The following is an 18,462-nucleotide window of genomic DNA, read 5'->3' as shown; positions in this document are numbered from 1 at the left end:
TTTAACCTCTCAGCCACCAGGGAAGCCCTGATACGTACTGTAAAGGAAATGAATAAAGAGATAATACAGGTTTAACTGGAAGAAGCCACATTAAGGAAGCTTTTTAAGGCCTTTGCCTTTCTGAGATGCAGATTTTTTTTGTGTGGCCACACCAACCGGCTTGTGGGATCTCAGTTCCTTGACCAGAGGTTGGACTTAGGTCACAGAGTGAAAGCCTGGAATCCTAACCACTAAGCCACCAGGGAACTCCCATGAGAGGCTATTTTTTTAAAATTGGGATAAAATTCACTCAGAGATGACTTTTGAGCTGAGGCATGAAAGATGAGAATCAGACAGTTATGGGAGGAGAGTGGACAAAGAGGATTATAGTCAGAGACAAGGTCAAGTGCAAAGGATCAGAGATGGGGCAGAAATGGACATGGAGGAACGGGGGAAAGACTGGTGTAATGAATGTGGGGAGTAAGGGAGAGAGAAGGTTGAGAGGAAGGCAGGGCCTCCCAGTTCCTCATAAGGAGTTTGAATTTTAGTCTTCAGACCAATGCGAAGTTGTGAAGGGCTTTAAGAAAGTGAAAGATGGGATCTGATACATATTTTTCAGAAAAAGAATTAACTTGCTCTGTGGAAAACGGCATAGAAAAAGGAAAAAACGAAGTCAAAGGGGCTTCCCTGGCAGTCCAGTAGTGAGGGTTCTGTGCTTCCACCGCAGGGGATGTGGGTTCGATGCCTGGTCAGTGAATTAAGATCCCACGTGCCTTGAGGCACAGTCAAAAAGAAATTACACAGAACGGAAGGAAAAGGGAAGAATCAAGGTTGACTCCTGGCTTTTAGCATGAGTCACTGGGTGGCTGGGAGTGGCATTCATTGAAGAGGGGAAGCCCGAGGAGAAACAGAAATCAAGAGCTGCCTCTTAGATGTGCTGAGTTGGATAACAGAATATCCACATTTGGGTCCCATGGAGACTCAGGGGACACTCAGGGCATAAGTGGTTTCCCTGTCTGACTCTAAAATCCATGCTCTCGGGAATTCCCTGGTGGTCCAGTGTTTAGGACTTGGTGCCCTCCCTGCTAGGGGCCCAGGGTCGATCCCTGGTGGGGAAACTAAAATCCCATAAACTGTGAGTGACACAGCCCCCCAAAAAGTTCATGCTTTTTCTACCTTGCCTATGGGCAGATGCTGTGTGATTTTTTCTCAGTCCTTTCATGAGCATCACTGCTCCTTGGGATTCAGCCCATTCTCCCTACTTCATCCCTCAGGCACAAGCAAACAGGACCTGACATCCTTCAACATGGAGCTGTCCTCCAGCGGGATCAGCGCGGACCTCAGCGAGGTGAGTGACGGGCCTGAGGCAGCCGGCACAGGAAAGTGGTGAGAATGAAGCTGATCCCACTCGTCTCCCACTCTTGGCAGGGCCATGGCGTTGTGGGGGCCGTTGGAGCCAAGGACTGGGCTGGGGGCTTTCTCGACCTGAAGGCAGACCTGAAAAGCAGTACATTTGTTGGCAATGAACCACTGACAGTAGAATCGAGGGCAGGATATTTGGGTAAGTATTTCTTTTTTTTTTTTTGCTGGGTTCTTTCAGGTTTGGGGAACCAGAGAATCACTCACATTGACTTTCAAAATCATAATGAAAGCAATGAAGCAACAGTATGAAGAAGTTCAGTTTAAACATGGTCATAATTATGTCTTCCTTTTTTCTTTAACAGCCCCTTGAGTGTGTGTCAGAGAAGGCAATGGCACCCCACTCCAGTACTCTTGCCTGGAAAATCCGATGGATAGCGGAGCCTGGTAGGCTGCAGTCCATGAGGTCTCGAATAGTCCTGCTCATCATGTCTGACTCTTTGACCCCATGGACTGTAGCCCATCAGGCTGCTCTGTCCATGGGATTTTTCAGACAAGAATACCAAAGTGGTTTGCCACTTCCTCCTCCGGGGATCTTCCTGACCTAGAGATGGGATCTGAGTCTCCTGCATGGGCAGGCCAATCCTTTACCCCTGAACTACCAGGGAAGCCCCAGATATGGTCCTAACAGTCTTTATTTTTTCCTTAATAACCTCTCACCTAGGTATTAATCACATTTTTATTTTCTGTGTCCTTTTAAGATGCTTTGACATCTTATGGCCTCGCTAGTCCTGGAGAGACTGGCTCCTCCCAGGGCTAGTTAATTTCTACAGGTAGAAAAAACTGCTTGCCTGGGAGGAGGCCTTCCACAGGCCAACCAGCCAATCCAGAGCCTGCTCCCTGATCAGTCCTTTATCTAACTTTCATGCACCCAGCTAGTAATCCGCCCTGACCTAAATCATCCCTAGCCCAGGTACTAGATAACTGAAGACCATCCCTATAGCTCAGAGCCTACCAATGTTATTCAAACCGCCCAGTCCTCTGTGTGTGTGTGTGTGTGTGTGTGTGTGTGTGTGTGTGTTGGTCACTCAGTAGTGTATGACTCTGCGACCCCATGGACTATAGCCTGCCAGGCTCTCTGTCCATGGAATTCTCCAGGCAAGAATACTGGAGTGGGTTGCCATTTCCTCCTATAGGGGATCTTCCTGACCCAGGGATCAAACCCAAGTCTCCTGCATTGCGGGCAGATTCTTTACCTTCTGAGCCACCAGGGAAGCCCAACCTCTCTGTGTTGTCATTTAGTCATACCTATGAAATTAAAAGACGCTTACTCCTTGGAAGGAAATTTATGACCAATCTAGATAGCATATTCAAAAGCAGAGACATTACTTTGCCAACAAAGGTCCGTCTAGTCAAGGCTATGGTTTTCCAGTGGTCATGTATGGATGTGAGAGTTGGACTGTGAAGAAGGCTGAGCGCCAAAGAATTGATGCTTTTGAACTGTGGTGTTGGAGAAGACTCTTGAGAGTCCCTTGGACTGCAAGAAGATCCAACCAGTCCATTCTGAAGGAGATCAGCCCTGGGATTTCTTTGGAAGGAATGATGCTAAAGCTGAAACTCCAGTACTTTGGCCACCTCATGCGAAGAGTTGACTCATTGGAAAAGACCCTGATGCTGGGAGGGATTGGGGGCAGGAGGAGAAGGGGACGACAGAGGATGAGATGGCTGGATGGCATCACTGACTTGATGGACGTGAGTCTGAGTGAACTCCGGGAGTTGGTGATAGACAGGGAGGCCTGGCGTGCTGGGATTCATGGGGTTGCAAAGAGTTGGACACGACTGAGCGACTGAACTGAGCTGAACTGATGCATTAAATCCTGAGTACATTTTACTGTGGTGGCTTCTCTTGTTGCAGAGCATGGGCTCTAGAGCACTCAGGCTCAGTAGTTGTGGTGCACAGGCTTAGCTGCCCCATGGTACGTAGGATCTTCTCTGACCAGGGATCGAACCCACATCACCTGCATTGGCAGGTGGATTCTTAACCACTGGACCACCAGGAGAGTCCCTGAGTACAGTTTAAAAAAATTTACCTCATTAATAGGAGGACCAGCCCCTCCTCTGCAAGGTTTCTTCTTTTAGAATTGTCCAGGAACTCCAGGATTGATTCAGTCTCAAGAATTCACCACATGCCAAGCACAGAGGAAATGCGTTTGGTCAACTCACAACTGTTATTGCTTCTTTCTGCCTCGTGATGTCTTGTCCTGCACAGTCCTGGGGATGCTGCTCATCCAAGGTGATGCCAGTCTCAGGAACAGAGGGATCTTGTCCTTCACTCAGGGTTATAGCCCTTCTAGTTCATGTTCAACCAGTCTCAAGGCATAAACTGACTTCAAGAGCCCTGAGATAGGACTGCTTCTGATAGATAGCTTCAGATAGAAGCAATAGACTGCTTCAGATAGATGACCTCCTCAAAGATCTAGAACCAATACCTTCCTCCCTTCCTCACCTGTGACCCTTGCCTAGGGGTGGGCTCAGTACACAAAGACTATTATTCAACTCTCAGAACACAAAGATCTTGTTAAATACTTTCCTCGGGAAAATTGGTGCTATTCATCACATATCTACCCTTCTAAGGGGGACTGCCCCAAGTGATTTTTTTCCTTTTCTTTTTTTGACAAGTATTTGGGACAAGTATTCTTTCTTTGTGAAGGCTTCCCCAGTGGCTCAGTGGTAAAGAATCTGCTTGCAATGCAGGAGCTACAGGAGATGCCGGTTTGATCCCTGGTTCAGGAAGATCTCCTGGAGGCAGGCATGGCAACCCACTCCAATATTCTTGCCTGGAGAATCCCATGGACAGAGAAACCTGGTGGGCTACAGTCCATGGGGTTGCAAAGAGTCAGACATGACTGAAGCGACTTAGCACGCACACATTCTTTTTTGTGCAAGTATTATGCACCAGGCGCTGTTCTGAGTGCATGACACCTATTAACTTCTTTGACCTCATTTTATCTTCCCAGCAACCCTGTAAGTAGGTATTTTTATCATCTCTATTTTACAAATGAAGAAACTGAGCCCAGGAGACTATTTATTTCTTTATTTTGGCTGCGCTGAGTCTTCAACAGCACGAGGGCTTTCTCGAACTGTGGTGCCTGGGCTCTAGAGCACGTAAGCTCACTAGCTGCAGCAAATGGTTGGAGTTGCACCTTAGTTCCCCGACCAGGGGTTGAACCCACATCCTCTGCACTGAAAGGCGGATTCTTAACCACTGGACCACCAGGAAATTCCCAAGCCCAGGGGACTTTAAATAACTTGTCCAGGGTCACAGAGCTAGTAGGTGGAACCCGGGGTCTGTGGTTGGTAACCACTTCACTAACCCTACAGCATCTACACTGCTGCCTTCAAAGAGGTTTTTTGTGCTTCAGTATCCAGCTGGCTCTCTGAAGCTGCGGGTTCCATGTTTATGATCCAAGATTGGTTGAAGCCACAGATTTGAAAGTCGGGGATATTGAGGGCCAATTGTAGGACTTTGAGCATCTGTGAATTTTGGTATTGGGGCAAGTCCTAGAACCAATCCACTGCGGATATCTAAGGACAACTCTACTGTAAAATAGTTGGCAAGGTGGCTCCCTAAATAAGAAGAAATAATGCCAAAGTTGAATCTGTAGTTAGGCACCCACCCCATAATACACACACACCCCCCCCCACACACACACATAGAGGTCTGTGTGTGTGTTTATATATATGTAGAAGTAAATATATTCTTGATTGCCTGCTATGTTACTATCCTTCAGATCTTAGTTTATGTTTCACTAGCATGGTGCCAAGCATCTTACATCCATGATCTTATTTAATCTTCAAAACAACCCTGTAAGATTGGTACTGTCTCATTTTTTTTTTTAAATGAGAAAACTGAGGCTCAGAAAAAAGGAAGTAATTTACTCAAGATTATACAGCCAGGAAGAAGTCACACTTGCATTAAAACCTCGTCTCTCTAATTTCAGAGATCAAGTTCTTAACCCCTGTGCTTCAGGAATATACATGAAGAAACCAGGAGAGTGGTTTGGCCTCTTCACCGTTCCTCTCCTGGGCTATAGAATCTCAGACATCTCTTTGTCTCACCCACTTTGAATTGCTCTAAGCAAAGAAGGTCATGCAGGGAAGAGATAAACTGAGAGATCGGGAATGACATATACACATTACTATATATAAAATAAAAGTACATACTGTATATAGCCCAGGGAACTCTACTGGATACTCTGTAATGGCCTCTATGGGAAAAGAATCTTAAAAAGAGTGGATATATGTATATGAATCAGTTTGCTATATACGTGAAACTAATACAACATTGTAAATCAACTATACTCCAACACAAATTAATTTAATAAAATAAGCAAAGAAGGTCAAGTTGAGTTAGTGAGCCATCTTCAGAGCATTCCTATAAGCTGGCTCTTGGCTCTCACACAATCCCTGATCTAATTTCCTGCAGCACTTGCTCCAGCATTTTGTCAGTAGGAACCGAGAGCAGGAAACCTCGCCACAGAAGCTGTGAAGTATGAAGATAACCTCCATGATACTTTGAAGCAGGAAATATTTTCATGTCACCTGCATTTTTTTTTTCCCTTGAGGTATGGTTGACTTACAATAATATATTAGTTTCAGGTATACAAGATGGTGATTCAAATTTTTATAGATTATGCTCCATTTATGGTTATTATGAAATATTGGCTATATTCTCTGTGCTGTACAATCACTACTCTTTGTGTTTGTTGTTCAGTCACTCAGTTGTGTCTGACTCTTTGGGACCCTGTGGACTGCAGCATGCCAAGCTTCCCTGGCCTTCACCATCTCCCAGAGTTTGCTCAGACTCATGTCCTTTGAATCAGTGATGCCATTCAACCATCTCATTCTCTGTCACTCCAACTCTTTATGTTTACATTTCAGCATTTTTATTAGGCTACATCTCCAGGCTGATTGATTTGTATAATCTTTTCATTTCAATCTTTTCTATTAAATTTTTATGAAAAAATTTTCAAACTTTCGAGAAAAGTTAACAGTACAGTGAACACCCATATACTTTTCACCTTAATTTATCAGAAATGGCAACCCCACTCCAGTATTCTTGCCTGGAGAATCCCATGGATGGAGGAGCCTGGTGGGCTACAGTCCATGGGGTCACAAAGAGTCAGACACGACTGAGCAACTTCACTCAACATTGGCCACTTTTGATTTATCTCTCTCCAGTACTTTTGCCTAGAAAATCCCATGGACGGAGGAGCCTGGTAGGCTGCAGTCCATGGGGTCGCTAGAGTCGGACACGGTTGAGCGACTTCACTTTCACGCATTGGAGAAGGAAATGGCAACCCACTCCAGTGTTCTTGCCTAGAGAATCCCAGGAACGGGGAAGCCTGGTGGGCTGCCGTCTATGGGGTCGCACAGAGTCGGACACGACTGAAGCGACTTAGCAGCAGCAGCAGCACATATATACACATATATATGTAAACAGTAATATACACAAATGTATATTATTTTATCAGTCAGCATTCTCCAGAGAAACAAAGCCAACAGGATATATCTAGATCTGTATCTTTATGCTGCTGCTGCTACTGCTAAGTCACTTCAGTCGTGTCCGACTCTGTGCGACCCCATAGACGGCAGCCCACCAGGCTCCCCCGTCCCTGGGATTCTCCAGGCAAGAACACTGGAGTGGGTTGCCATTTCCTTCTCCAATGCATGAAAGTGAAAAGTGAAAGGGAAGTTGCTCAGCCGTGTCGGACTCTTATCGACCCCATGGACTGCAGCCCACCAGGCTCTTCTGTCCATGGGTTTTCCAGGCAAGAGTGCTGGAGTGGGGTGCCATCACCTTCTCCACTGTATCTTTATAAAGATACATAATTCTTTTTGTCTCTTTTCTTATCTATCTATAAAGAGATTGGTTTTAAGAAACTGGAGACCTCCCTGGTGGTCCACTGGTTAAGAATCTGCCTGCCAGTGCAGCGGACACAGGTTCTAGCCCAGGTTCGGAAAGATTCCACATGCTGTGGGGCAGCTAAGCCGGTGTACCACAACTAAGAAGCCCACATTCTAGAGCCTGTGCCTGAAACAGAGAAGTTACCACAGTGAGAAACCCTTGCACCACAACAGGAGAGTAGCCCCCACTTGCTGCAACTGAGACCCAGCTCAGCCAAAAATAAATATTTTTTTCTTAAAAAAAAAAAGAAAGAAATTGGGTCATGTGGTGTGAGAGCTGCCAAGTCTGAAATCCATAGGGGCAGGCCGGCAGTCTTGAGGCCTCTCTTGCCCAGTTTTTAATCTTCGTGCAAACTTTGCCTTCTTCTTACTAATATAATCCCACTTTATTTCATTCTTTAAAAAGAAGGTAGTCTCCTTTACAAACCCTCAGGTGAACTGAATCTCGGGAAGATGTTTACCCTGTAGCATGTGGCTGCTTTGTCTGCGCATGCGTGTTATCCACGGTGTGTGAAATACAGTTTTGGACCATGGCGCCAGGATTTGTCGGAGAATGGCACCCCACTCCAGTACTCTTGCCTGGAAAATCCCATGGACGGAGGAGCCTGGTGGGCTGCAGTCCATGGGGTCACGAAGAGTCGGACACGACTGAGCGACTTCCCTTTTGCCGGGAGCCGGTGAGGCATTCCACTCGTGACAAAGGTCATGAGGAAGGAGGCTCGGCATACGCAAAGGCGGGATCGAGCCTCAGGAGTCCCCCTGGATATTCTCGAGCATCTACCCCCGCAAAACCAGAGTCTGCCTACTTTACTGCTTTGTGCTCTCACCTCTGACTTTACTGGGGGCTGTCCCCCACCACCATCTCGCTCTCTCTGTCAAAGAGTTAACTTACAGCTCCAATTAATAAAGTTCCTGGGCAATTAGGAGTGTTTAAATCCAAACCCCTCAGATGGCTCTCTAACTCGCCTGACAAGTTTACCCGGACTCCTACAGCTATGCATACGATTGTTTACAGTCTCCCAGCCTCGAGAGGCACGGGAAGCTTAAGATATTCAAATAGCTTAGAGCCTCTCAGAGAATTAGAAACTGTCAGAATAAACTAGTAAAGGATTTCATTGATGAGCCAATGCTTGTTGCCAAGTTTTCACATCCCCTGAATTGTATCCTTGAATGTGTATTAATTAATATAGTTGGTATATAGAAAAAATAAGTAGTGGCCTTGGTGTTAGTAACTTTAGACCCTTAAGGTAATAAATTCTTTCCTTGGTTGTAAACCCATTATACATCCGCCCTATAGGAATGCAATTTTATCTTCGGAAGATGGCGCCAAACCTTAAAATAATTACTCTTACAGAAAATAAGTCTTTGTTGATAAGTCCTTGTCAAGAGTCATAAAATGTTAATAGGCCTTCTGGCCAGAAGATGATGTAAATCACCTAAACCATTTGTATACGATAAATTTGCAGGAAAGAAACCCTGGTTTTTGATAAGGATCAAAAACTGCTGACTTTGCATCCCCTATTATCCTCTATGTGTAACTTAGGGTATATAAGCCCCTGTTAAAAATAAAGCTATGGGCCTTGCTCACCAACGCTTGGTCTCCCCATGTCATTCTTCCCTTTAACTTCTGGCTGAAGTCTCCATCTGGAGCGCGGATATCCTCTGCGACCATTTATTTGCCTGGGCTTCTAAGACCCACTCAAGAAGGTGTCTAAGGTGGGGCACCTTCCGCTATTCGAGAGGGCGCCTGCGGCCTCCGTGGTCAGAGCTAACCTGGTGTCACGGGTTATATTGATTTTCCGCATAAACCAAGCTACTCAGCCTCTTTTCTCCACTGAATTTTCCTACTGAGCTATCCTCATTCTATTACTCTTTATATCTCTAATTAGCATATAAATAGTCGCCTAGGCCGTCTCTCTTTCGAATACCCTGGATCAGCCGGGGCTGGACCCCGGCACCCTTTCACTTTTCACTTTCATGCATTGGAGAAGGAAATGGCAACCCACTCCAGTGTTCTTGCCTGGAGAATCCCAGGGACAGGGGAGCCTGGTGGGCTGCCGTCTATGGGGTCGCACAGAGTCGGACACGACTGAAGCAACTTAGCAGCAGCAGCAGCCAGGATTTGTACCCCTCGGAGCACATGGCTGCTCTTCTCAGGAGAAGGTCTTCTGATGATTTCCGTGCATCTTTCCCGCTAACCCAGCTTCCCAGGATCGCCTCCACCTTTTCCCCTGGGCTTTACCTTCTTTCAGCAGCCCTTGTGTTCCTGACTCCAAGCCCCTCCCTCTCTCTCTCCTCAGGTTACACGGTGACCTGGCTGCCCTCCCGAGGGACCATGTCATTGCTGGCCACTGGAGCCCCCAGATACCAGCATGTCGGGCGGGTGCTGCTGTTCCAACAGCCAAAGAGAGGAGGACCCTGGAGCCAGATCCAGGAAATAGATGGGATCCAGGTGAGCATGGCTGCAGTGGCCTCAGTCGATAAGGGGCTGGCGTGATACTAATTATGCTCTCTGTTGTCTTCTGAACACTCATTCACCTGTTGTGTGCTGGCCCTGTGCCAATCACTGTCACATTTGTTCCCCACAAAGCCTCTGGGGTGTTTTGTCATCCCCTCTTGCCAATTTAGGCGCTTCCCTGGTGGCTGATCATCTAGTCCCATCACTTCATGGCAAATAGATGGGGAAACAATGGAAACAGCAAGAGACTTTTTGGGGGGTATGGGAGCTCCAAAATCACTGCAGATGGTGACTTCAGCCATGAAATTAAAAGACACTTGCTCCTTGGAAGAAAAGCTATGACCAAACTAGACAGCATATTAAAAAGCAGAGACATTACTTTGCCAACAAAGGTCCATCTAGTCTAAGCTATGGTTTTTCCAGTAGTCATGTATGGATGTGAGAGTTGGACTATAAAGAAAGCTGAGCACCGAAACATTGATGCTTTTGAACTGTGGTGTTGGAGAACTCTTGAGAGTCCCTTGGACCACAAGGAGATCCAACCAGTCCATCCTAAAGGAAATCAATCCTCAACATTCATTGGAAGAACTGATGCTGAAGGTGAAACTCCAATACTTTGGCCACCTGATTCGAAGAACTGATTCATTGGAAAAGACCCTGATGCTGGGAAAGATTGAAGGCAGGAGGAGAAAGGGACGACAGAGGATGAGATGGTTGGATGGCATCACCGACTCAATGGACATGAGTTTGAGTGAGCTCCTGGAGTTGGTGACGGACAGGGAAGCCTGGCATGCTGCAGTCCATGGGGTGGCAGAGTTGGACATGATTGAGCAACTGAACTGAACTGGTGGCCCAGATGGTGAAGAATCTGCCTGCAATGCAGGAGACTCAGGTTCGATCCCTGAGTCGGGAAGATCCCTTGGAGAAGGTAATGGCTAACCACTCCAGTATCCTTGCCTAGGAAATCCCAGGACAGCAGAGCCTGGCAGACTACAGTTCATGGGGTAGCAAAGAGTTGGACACGACTGAGCGAATAACAATTTCACTTTCTTGCCAATTTAAGAACCCAATTTGGACTCTTGGGTGGTACAGTGGATTAGAATCCGTCTGTCAATGCAGGGGGACATGGGTTTGATCCCTGGTCTGGAAAGATCCCACATGCAGTAGAGCAACTAAGCCCATGGGCCACAACTAAACAAACAAACAAAAAGAACCCTGCTTGTCTAAATTCATATGGGCTCTAAGTTGGATTGTTACTTGGCCTCCTTCATCAATTGAAACTGATCAGAGGCCAGACAAGAAACTCAGGCGTGGCTTTTTGGGGTCCTTGATGCAGCAGGGCAGATCAAGAACAACAGGTTCCCTTGCAGGCTTGCTCCCCGAGAGAGGGCAGACTTGCTCCTTCTATGAGGTGAGGGTAGGGATGCATCCAGGGGTCGGGCTAGAGGGCTGACTTAGGTGGTTTGCCCACTCCTTAGGTGGTGTTGGGTGCAGGGGGCATGCGCATTACCCTGCTTTTGCTCCCAACCCCCTGTTTTTGCTCCAGGCTCTTCAAAAGCTGCAGTTAGGTTTTTTGGTCTCTTTGTATCATTGGTCCAGAATTTGACCTAACTGCAGGCACATACAAAGTTATATTTAGTCTCACACAGTTTCTTTGTATAAAATACAAAGAGATGTGTGCAGGTGCAAGCATTGCAACACTGAAGCCCGAGGTGTCGCAGGTCCCAGCTTGTCTCAGGATCCAGGACTTGCACCTTTATTTGAGGGCTTGGAGTAGGATGGATATGGTGCAGCTGATGAGAAAGGCTCTGGATTTCTTCCTCAAACGTTTTCCTCTCCTTGCAGATTGGCTCTTATTTTGGTGGCGAGTTGTGTGGCGTTGACGTGGACAGAGATGGGGAGACGGAGCTGTTGCTGATTGCAGCCCCCCTGTACTATGGGGAGCAGAGAGGAGGCCGGGTGTTTATCTACCAGAAAATACAGGTGGGGACCAGAACGCTAAGCACAGAATGTGCGAAAAAGAGACTCCCAGGCTTTCTCAGGTCTCAGTTATTCTGAAAGTGTCCTGTCTGACCCTGTGTTAATCAGACCTTTAGAACAATGACAAACAATAGCTAGTATGCAGGGATGGCTGAAATGTGTGCCAGGCCCAGTGCCAAACTTTTTATATGTAGGATACCTCGTTTGAGTCTCATAATCACTTTCTGGGACACTCTGAGCTTTATGAATGGAAATGTCGCAGCTCAGCAAAGTTGAGCAACTTTCCAAAGGCACAAAGTCACACCAACAGCAAAGGGTGGGGAGTTTGCTGGTGGCCCAGCAGTCAGACCTCTGCCAAATAAAAAAGGGGGAGCAGGGAACTTGAACCCAGGTTGATGTGACGGCACTGTTCCGGTTCTGGAAAGGACCACACCCAGTATTTCTGTAGTGTTCTTCCTGTCCAGTGGAGAAGGAAATGGCACCCCACTCCAGTATTCATGCCCGGAGAATCCCATGGGCAGAGGAGCCTGGTGGGCTACGTTCCACGGGTTTGCAAAGAGTCGGACAGGACTGAAGCAAGCACACACACTCCAGATCCAGTGCCTTACCCTGTGAAAGCTTGCTGAGTGACTGAGGCGGAACCTGTCGCCTTGCTCCTTCCCAGCTGGAGTTCCAAATGGTCTCAGAGCTGCAGGGGGAGACCGGCTACCCCCTTGGGCGATTTGGAGCTGCCATCGCTGCCCTGACAGACATCAACGGGGATGAGCTGACAGACGTGGCTGTGGGAGCCCCTCTGGAGGAGCAGGGGGCCGTGTACATCTTCAATGGGCAACAAGGGGGGCTGAGCCCCCGGCCCAGTCAGGTGATGATCCAGATCTGCCAATCAAAACCCATTCCCGGGCCCCTGGAAGCTTTCAAACCCCTATCGTGATCCCCAGTCCAGCTCTTCCCACCCTTCTGCCCGTCCTCTCCGCTAGCTTGCATGAATTTCTTTCTTGGCTTCAGCGGATAGAAGGGACCCAGATGTTCTCAGGAATTCAATGGTTTGGACGCTCCATCCACGGGGTGAAGGACCTCGGCGGGGATGGCCTGGCAGATGTGGCTGTGGGGGCTGAGGGCCAGGTGATCGTGCTCAGGTAAGATGGGCCTCCTGAGTCCTACCTGGGGATAGTTGCAGCTCTCATCTTTTGAGCAGTTGTGGTGTAGTAGGCGTCATGCTAAATGCTATCACCATCAGCGCATTTGGTCTTCAGCCCAACCCTGTGAACCTGGCTCTCCTTCTATACTGGCTTCGTGTCTTACTCCAGATTACACAGCTGCTGTTCAGTGACAGATTGGGGTTTGAACTGAAGTCTGTCTGATACCAGCTTCCCTGGTGGCTCAGTGGTAAAGAATGCACTTGCCAATACAGGAGACGCGGGTTTGATCCCTGGGTTGGGAAGATCCCCTGGAGAAGGAAATGGCAACCCACTCCAGTATTCTTGCCTGGAAAATCCCATGGAAAGAGGAGCCTGGTGGGCTGCAGTCCATGGAGTCTCAAAGAATTGGACACAACTTAGCGGCTAAACAACAACAACTGTCTGACACTGAAACCTCCTACTGAAGCATGTGATAGCTTTCAGTTCAGTTCAGTTCAGTTCAGTCGCTGAGTCATGTCTGACTATTTGCGACCCCATGAATCCCAGCACACCAGGCCTCCCTGTCCATCACCAACTCCCGGAGTTTACTCAGACTCACATCCATCGAGTTGGTGATGCCATCCAGCCATCTCATCCTCTGTCGTCCCCTTCTCCTCCTGCCCCCAATCCCTCCCAGCATAGAGTCTTTTCCAATGAATCAACCCTTCGCATGAGGTGACCAAAGTACTGGAGTTTCAGCTTTAGCATCATTCCCTCCAAAGAAATCCCAGGGCTGATCTCCTTCAGAATGGACTGGTTGGATCTCCTTGCAGTCCAAGGGACTCTCAAGAGTCTTCTCCAACACCACAGTTCAAGCATCAATTCTTTGGTGCTCAGCTTTCTTCACAGTCCAACTCTCACATCCATACATGACCACAGGAAAAACCATAGCCTTGACTAGACAGACCTTTGTTGGCAAAGTAATGTCTCTGCTTTTGAATATGCTATCTAGGTTGGTCATAACTTTCCTTCCAAGGAGTAAACGTCTTTTAATTTCATGGCTGCAATCACCATCTGCAGTGATTTTGGAGCCCCAAAAAATAAAGTCTGACACTGTTTCCACTGTTTCCCCATCTATTTCCCATGAAGTGATGGGACCGGATGCCATGATCCTAGTTTTCTGAATGTTGAGCTTTAAGCCAACTTTTTCACTCTCCACTTTCACTTTCATCAAGAGGCTTTTTAGTTCCTCTTCACTTTCTGCCATAAGGGTGGTGTCATCTGCATATCTGAAGTTATTGATATTTCTTCCAGCAATCTTGATTCCAGCTTGTGTTTCTTCCAGCCCAGCGTTTCTCATGATGTACTCTGCATATAAGTTAAATAAGCAGGGTGACAATATACAGCCTTGATGTACTCCTTTTCCTATTTGGAACCAGTCTGTTGTTCCATGTCCAGTTCTAACTGTTGCTTCTTGACCTGTATACAGATTTCTCAAGAGGCAGGTCAAATGGTCTGGTATTCCCATCTCTTTCAGAATTTTCCACAGTTTATTGTGATCCACACAGTCAAAGGCTTTGGCATAGTCAATAAAGCAGAAATAGATGTTTTTCTGGAACTCTCTTGCTTTTTCCATGATCCAGCAGATGTTGGCAATTTGATCTCTGGTTCCTCTGCCTTTTCTAAAACCAGCTTGAACATCAGGAAGTTCACGGTTCACATATTGCTGAAGCCTGGCTTGGAGAATTTTGAGCATTACTTTACTAGTGTGTGAGATGAGTGCAATTGTGTGGTAGTTTGAGCATTCTTTGGCATTGCCTTTCTTTGGGATTGGAATGAAAATTGACCTTTTCCAGTCCTGTGGCCACTGCTGAGTTTTCCAAATTTGCTGGCATATTGAGTGCAGCACTTTCACAGCATCATCTTTTAGGATTTGAAATAGCTCAACTGGAATTCCATCACCTCCACTAGCTTTGTTCATAGTGATGCTTTCTAAGGCCCACTTGACTTCACATTCCAGGATGTCTGGCTCTAGGTGAGTGATCACACCATCGTGATTGTCTGGGTCCTGAAGATCTTTTTTGTACAGTTCTTCTGTGTATTCTTGCCACCTCTTCTTAATATCTTCTGCTTCTGTTAGGTCCATACCATTTCTGTCCTTTATCGAGCCCAGCTTTGCATGAAATGTTCCCTTGGTATCTCTAATTTTCTTGAAAATTAGATAGCTTTAGAACCTGGTAATTTGGGTTCAAGTCAAAGACAGTTACTGACTTCTTGGGTCATCTTACCCCAGTCACTTAGCTTCTCAGGACGTCAAGGTTTTAGTCATCTTTGAAATGGTAATGGCATTTCCTGCCTGACGCATGTTTCAGAGTCACTGGAAGCCTCATGTAATGTCACCTAGTGAATGACGTCATGCTAAATACTTGATGCACCTGCTGTCTTCAGTACTGAAGCAGGCATGGACTGCAGGGTGTATGGGGTGGGGGGGAACGTATAATAAAAAATTAAAGTAAATAGGTAACTACAATTGTGGTAAGTGCCACTAGGGCCATGAACAGGGTTCTGTGAGACAGAATAGCAGGGGAGAACTACGGTAGGTTGGATGGCCAAGAAAGGCCTGTTTGAGGAGCTGGGACTTGAAAGATAAGAAAGAGCCAGGCTTGCAGAAATCTGGGATAGGAGCTTTCTATGTCGAAAGCCCAGGAGGTGCCAAGGCTATAAGGCAGGCAAAAGTATAACATGTCAAGACTTTTCTGGTGGTCCAGTGGTTAAGAATCCAAGCTTCCACTTCAAGGGATACAGGTTTGATTCCTGGTTGGGGAACTAAGATCCCACATGCCTTGAGGCCACAATGTAAAAATAAATAAATAAGTTGGTCCAAGATATTTTAAAAATTACTAAAAAAAAAAAACTATGATGTGTATAAGGAACTGAAAGAGGGTCAGTGTGGTAGGTGGTAAAACTGGAGAGGCAGGTGGTATGACACAGACAGTGAAAAGTTTGGTTTTTACTCTGAATATCATGGGGCATCCTTGCAAGATTATTGGCACTGAAGTAGTACAATATCTTAGTTCCCCCACCAGGGATCAAACCTGGGCCCTTGGCAGTGAAAGCTTGGCGCCCTAACCACTGAGGCCAGGGATTTCCGTGACTTCTTTCTTTAGAAACTCACTCTTCTGTATGGAAAATATGTCGGAAGGCTGGTAGGATGAATTATCATTATGAGGAGCCCTAATGAATGATTATTATTATTGTTGTTGCAAAGAGACAGTGACAATGAAGTCTGTAGTAGGGAAGGGAAATCCTCTGGATTCTGCTGGAGCCCCAGGTCTGATTGTGGGTGGCAGCTGAAGCCAAGGGAGAGTGTTGATTGTTTCCTGCCCTGCAGCTCCCGGCCTGTGGTGGACATCATCACAAGCGTGTCCTTCTCCCCGGCCGAGATCCCAGTGCATGAAGTCGAGTGCTCCTATTCCACCAGCAACCAGAAGAAGGAAGGCGTTAACCTCACAGTCTGTTTCCAGGTCAAGTCTCTCATCTCCACCTTCCAAGGTCAGTGCTGTCCTCCAGGTGGCCCCCAATCCCAGCCCCTGGCCCCAGGATCCGCCACCACTCACCTCTTGCCTTTCCACCCTGCCCAGGGCACCTGGTTGCCAACCTCACTTACACTCTGCAGCTGGATGGCCATCGGACCCGAAGCCGGGGCTTGTTCCCAGGAGGGAAACACAAACTCATCGGGAACACAGCTGTCACCCCTGTCAAGTCCTGCTTTGTGTTCTGGTTCCACTTCCCGGTAAGGAGCCGGCAAGGCTGCTTGGGGCAGGGGAGGGGTGGATGAGCTGACCGCAGCGGGAGGCAGCCCCGGTGCCAGGCTCAGCTCCATCATTGTCCAGCGAGGGTCACAGGTCACCTTGATCTCTCAGTCCTACCATTTCCTCTTTGTACCATAGTAGTAACTATACCTTCAGCATGCTATCTTAGAGTCCTTAATCCACGTCCACAGGCATTTTTAACATGACTGCAACTGTAAAATGCTTACCGTTTTTCCCATACTCTTTTCACATATTGTATATCAATGCTGCAGCCTAGCTTTCAGATTTATTGATTTTGGGGGGAAGCCACACGGAGCAGCATATGGGATCTTAGTTCCCCAATCAATCAGGGATCAAACTCTTACCCCCAGCATTGGAAGCTCAGAGTCTTAACCACTGGACTGCCAGAGAAATCCCCAGATTATTTTTAATGGCTACAGAATATGTAGGCCTATGGAATATTCAGGCATGGTGGTGTGTCACTATTTTCCAGGTATACATGGTCATTTATTATTAGCATCCATCCCCAAAAGAATTTTTTTAAGTTATTAGTTTAAATAACTGCTAAAATATCCAAATTCAGTTTGCTGACTACCATCCTGTGTGAAATAGGATTGATACTAAATTTTATCCTGGTCTCTTAAGTATTTCATAAGAGACTGAGTATAAGATTGGTGTGTAAGTTTGTTTTTAGTTTTTTACTAAGGGAAATTTTGGACATACAAAAGTTGAAAAAATAGTTCAATGAAATCCCAAATATCCGTCTCCTGGTTTCAACAATTATCAGCTCACAATCTTACTTCATTCAGAGCTTGTCTGTCTCATACTGCAAATCCCCACCATAGAATTTAGACATTTTAAACAGAAATTAGCCAGAGAAGAGGCATTGTGACGTCATGGAAAGACTTGAGGCTTGGGAGTTGGAAGGGTCTGGGTTCACTCACTAGTTCTGGTCCTTAGGGAAACGTGTCACCTTTTTACACCTCATTTTCCTTGCGTATAATTAGAGGATAATGACACCTACCTCTTCAAGTTGGGGGAAATGTTACCTAAGTACAATGTGAATGTCTCCAAAGTGTCAGGGATTTCTTTGGAAGGAATGATGCTAAAGCTGAAACTCCAGTACTTTGGCCACCTCATGCGAAGAGTTGACTCATTGGAAAAGATTCTGATGCTGGGAGGGATTGGGGACAGGAGGAGAAGGGGACGACAGAGGATGAGATGGCTGGATGGCATCACTGACTCGATGGACGTGAGTCTGGGTGAACTCCGGGAGTTGGTGATGGACAGGGAGGCCTGGCATGCTGCGATTCATGGGGTCGCAAAGAGTCGGACACGACTGAGCGACTGAACTGACTGACTGAACTGAAAGTGTCAGGCACTGGTATTAATAATAACATAAAAGACCAAGACTCTGGACTTCCCTCGTGGTCCAGTGGTTAAGAATCACCGTTGAAGGCATATACCCTGAAAGAGAAACATGTATCCCATTGTTTATTGCAGCACTATTTACAATAGCTAGAACATGGAAGCAGCCTAGATGCCCATCGACAGATGAATGGATAAAGAAGTTGTGGTACATATACACAGTGGAATATTACTCAGCCACAAAAAGGAACACATGTCAGTTCTGATGAGGTGGATGAACCTAGAACCTATTATACAGAGTGAAGTGAGTCAGAAAGAAAAAGATAAATATCATATTCTAACACATATATACAGAATCTAGAAAAATGGTACTGAAGAATTTATTTACGGGGAAGCAATGGAGAAACAGACATAGAAAATA

General features: G+C 46.6%; 1 protein-coding gene across 1 annotated transcript in view; it reads left to right on the top strand.

Moving 5' to 3' along the window:
• Positions 1 to 18,462, top strand: part of ITGAL (integrin subunit alpha L) — a 49,536-nt gene that overhangs the window by 16,076 nt on the left and 14,998 nt on the right. Inside the window, exons 10-17 of the mRNA XM_027527379.1 lie at positions 1,254 to 1,327; positions 1,408 to 1,540; positions 9,606 to 9,757; positions 11,609 to 11,746; positions 12,408 to 12,605; positions 12,749 to 12,879; positions 16,253 to 16,413; positions 16,503 to 16,654. Of these exons, the coding sequence (XP_027383180.1) occupies positions 1,254 to 1,327; positions 1,408 to 1,540; positions 9,606 to 9,757; positions 11,609 to 11,746; positions 12,408 to 12,605; positions 12,749 to 12,879; positions 16,253 to 16,413; positions 16,503 to 16,654 (1,139 nt within the window). The remainder of the gene's footprint in view (positions 1 to 1,253; positions 1,328 to 1,407; positions 1,541 to 9,605; positions 9,758 to 11,608; positions 11,747 to 12,407; positions 12,606 to 12,748; positions 12,880 to 16,252; positions 16,414 to 16,502; positions 16,655 to 18,462) is intronic.

This window comes from Bos indicus x Bos taurus, chromosome 25 (genome assembly GCF_003369695.1).
Source record: "Bos indicus x Bos taurus breed Angus x Brahman F1 hybrid chromosome 25, Bos_hybrid_MaternalHap_v2.0, whole genome shotgun sequence".
Classification (NCBI taxonomy): Eukaryota; Metazoa; Chordata; class Mammalia; order Artiodactyla; family Bovidae; genus Bos; species Bos indicus x Bos taurus.
Note: the sequence above shows the minus strand (reverse complement) of the source record. Positions and strands in the feature narration are given on the sequence as shown.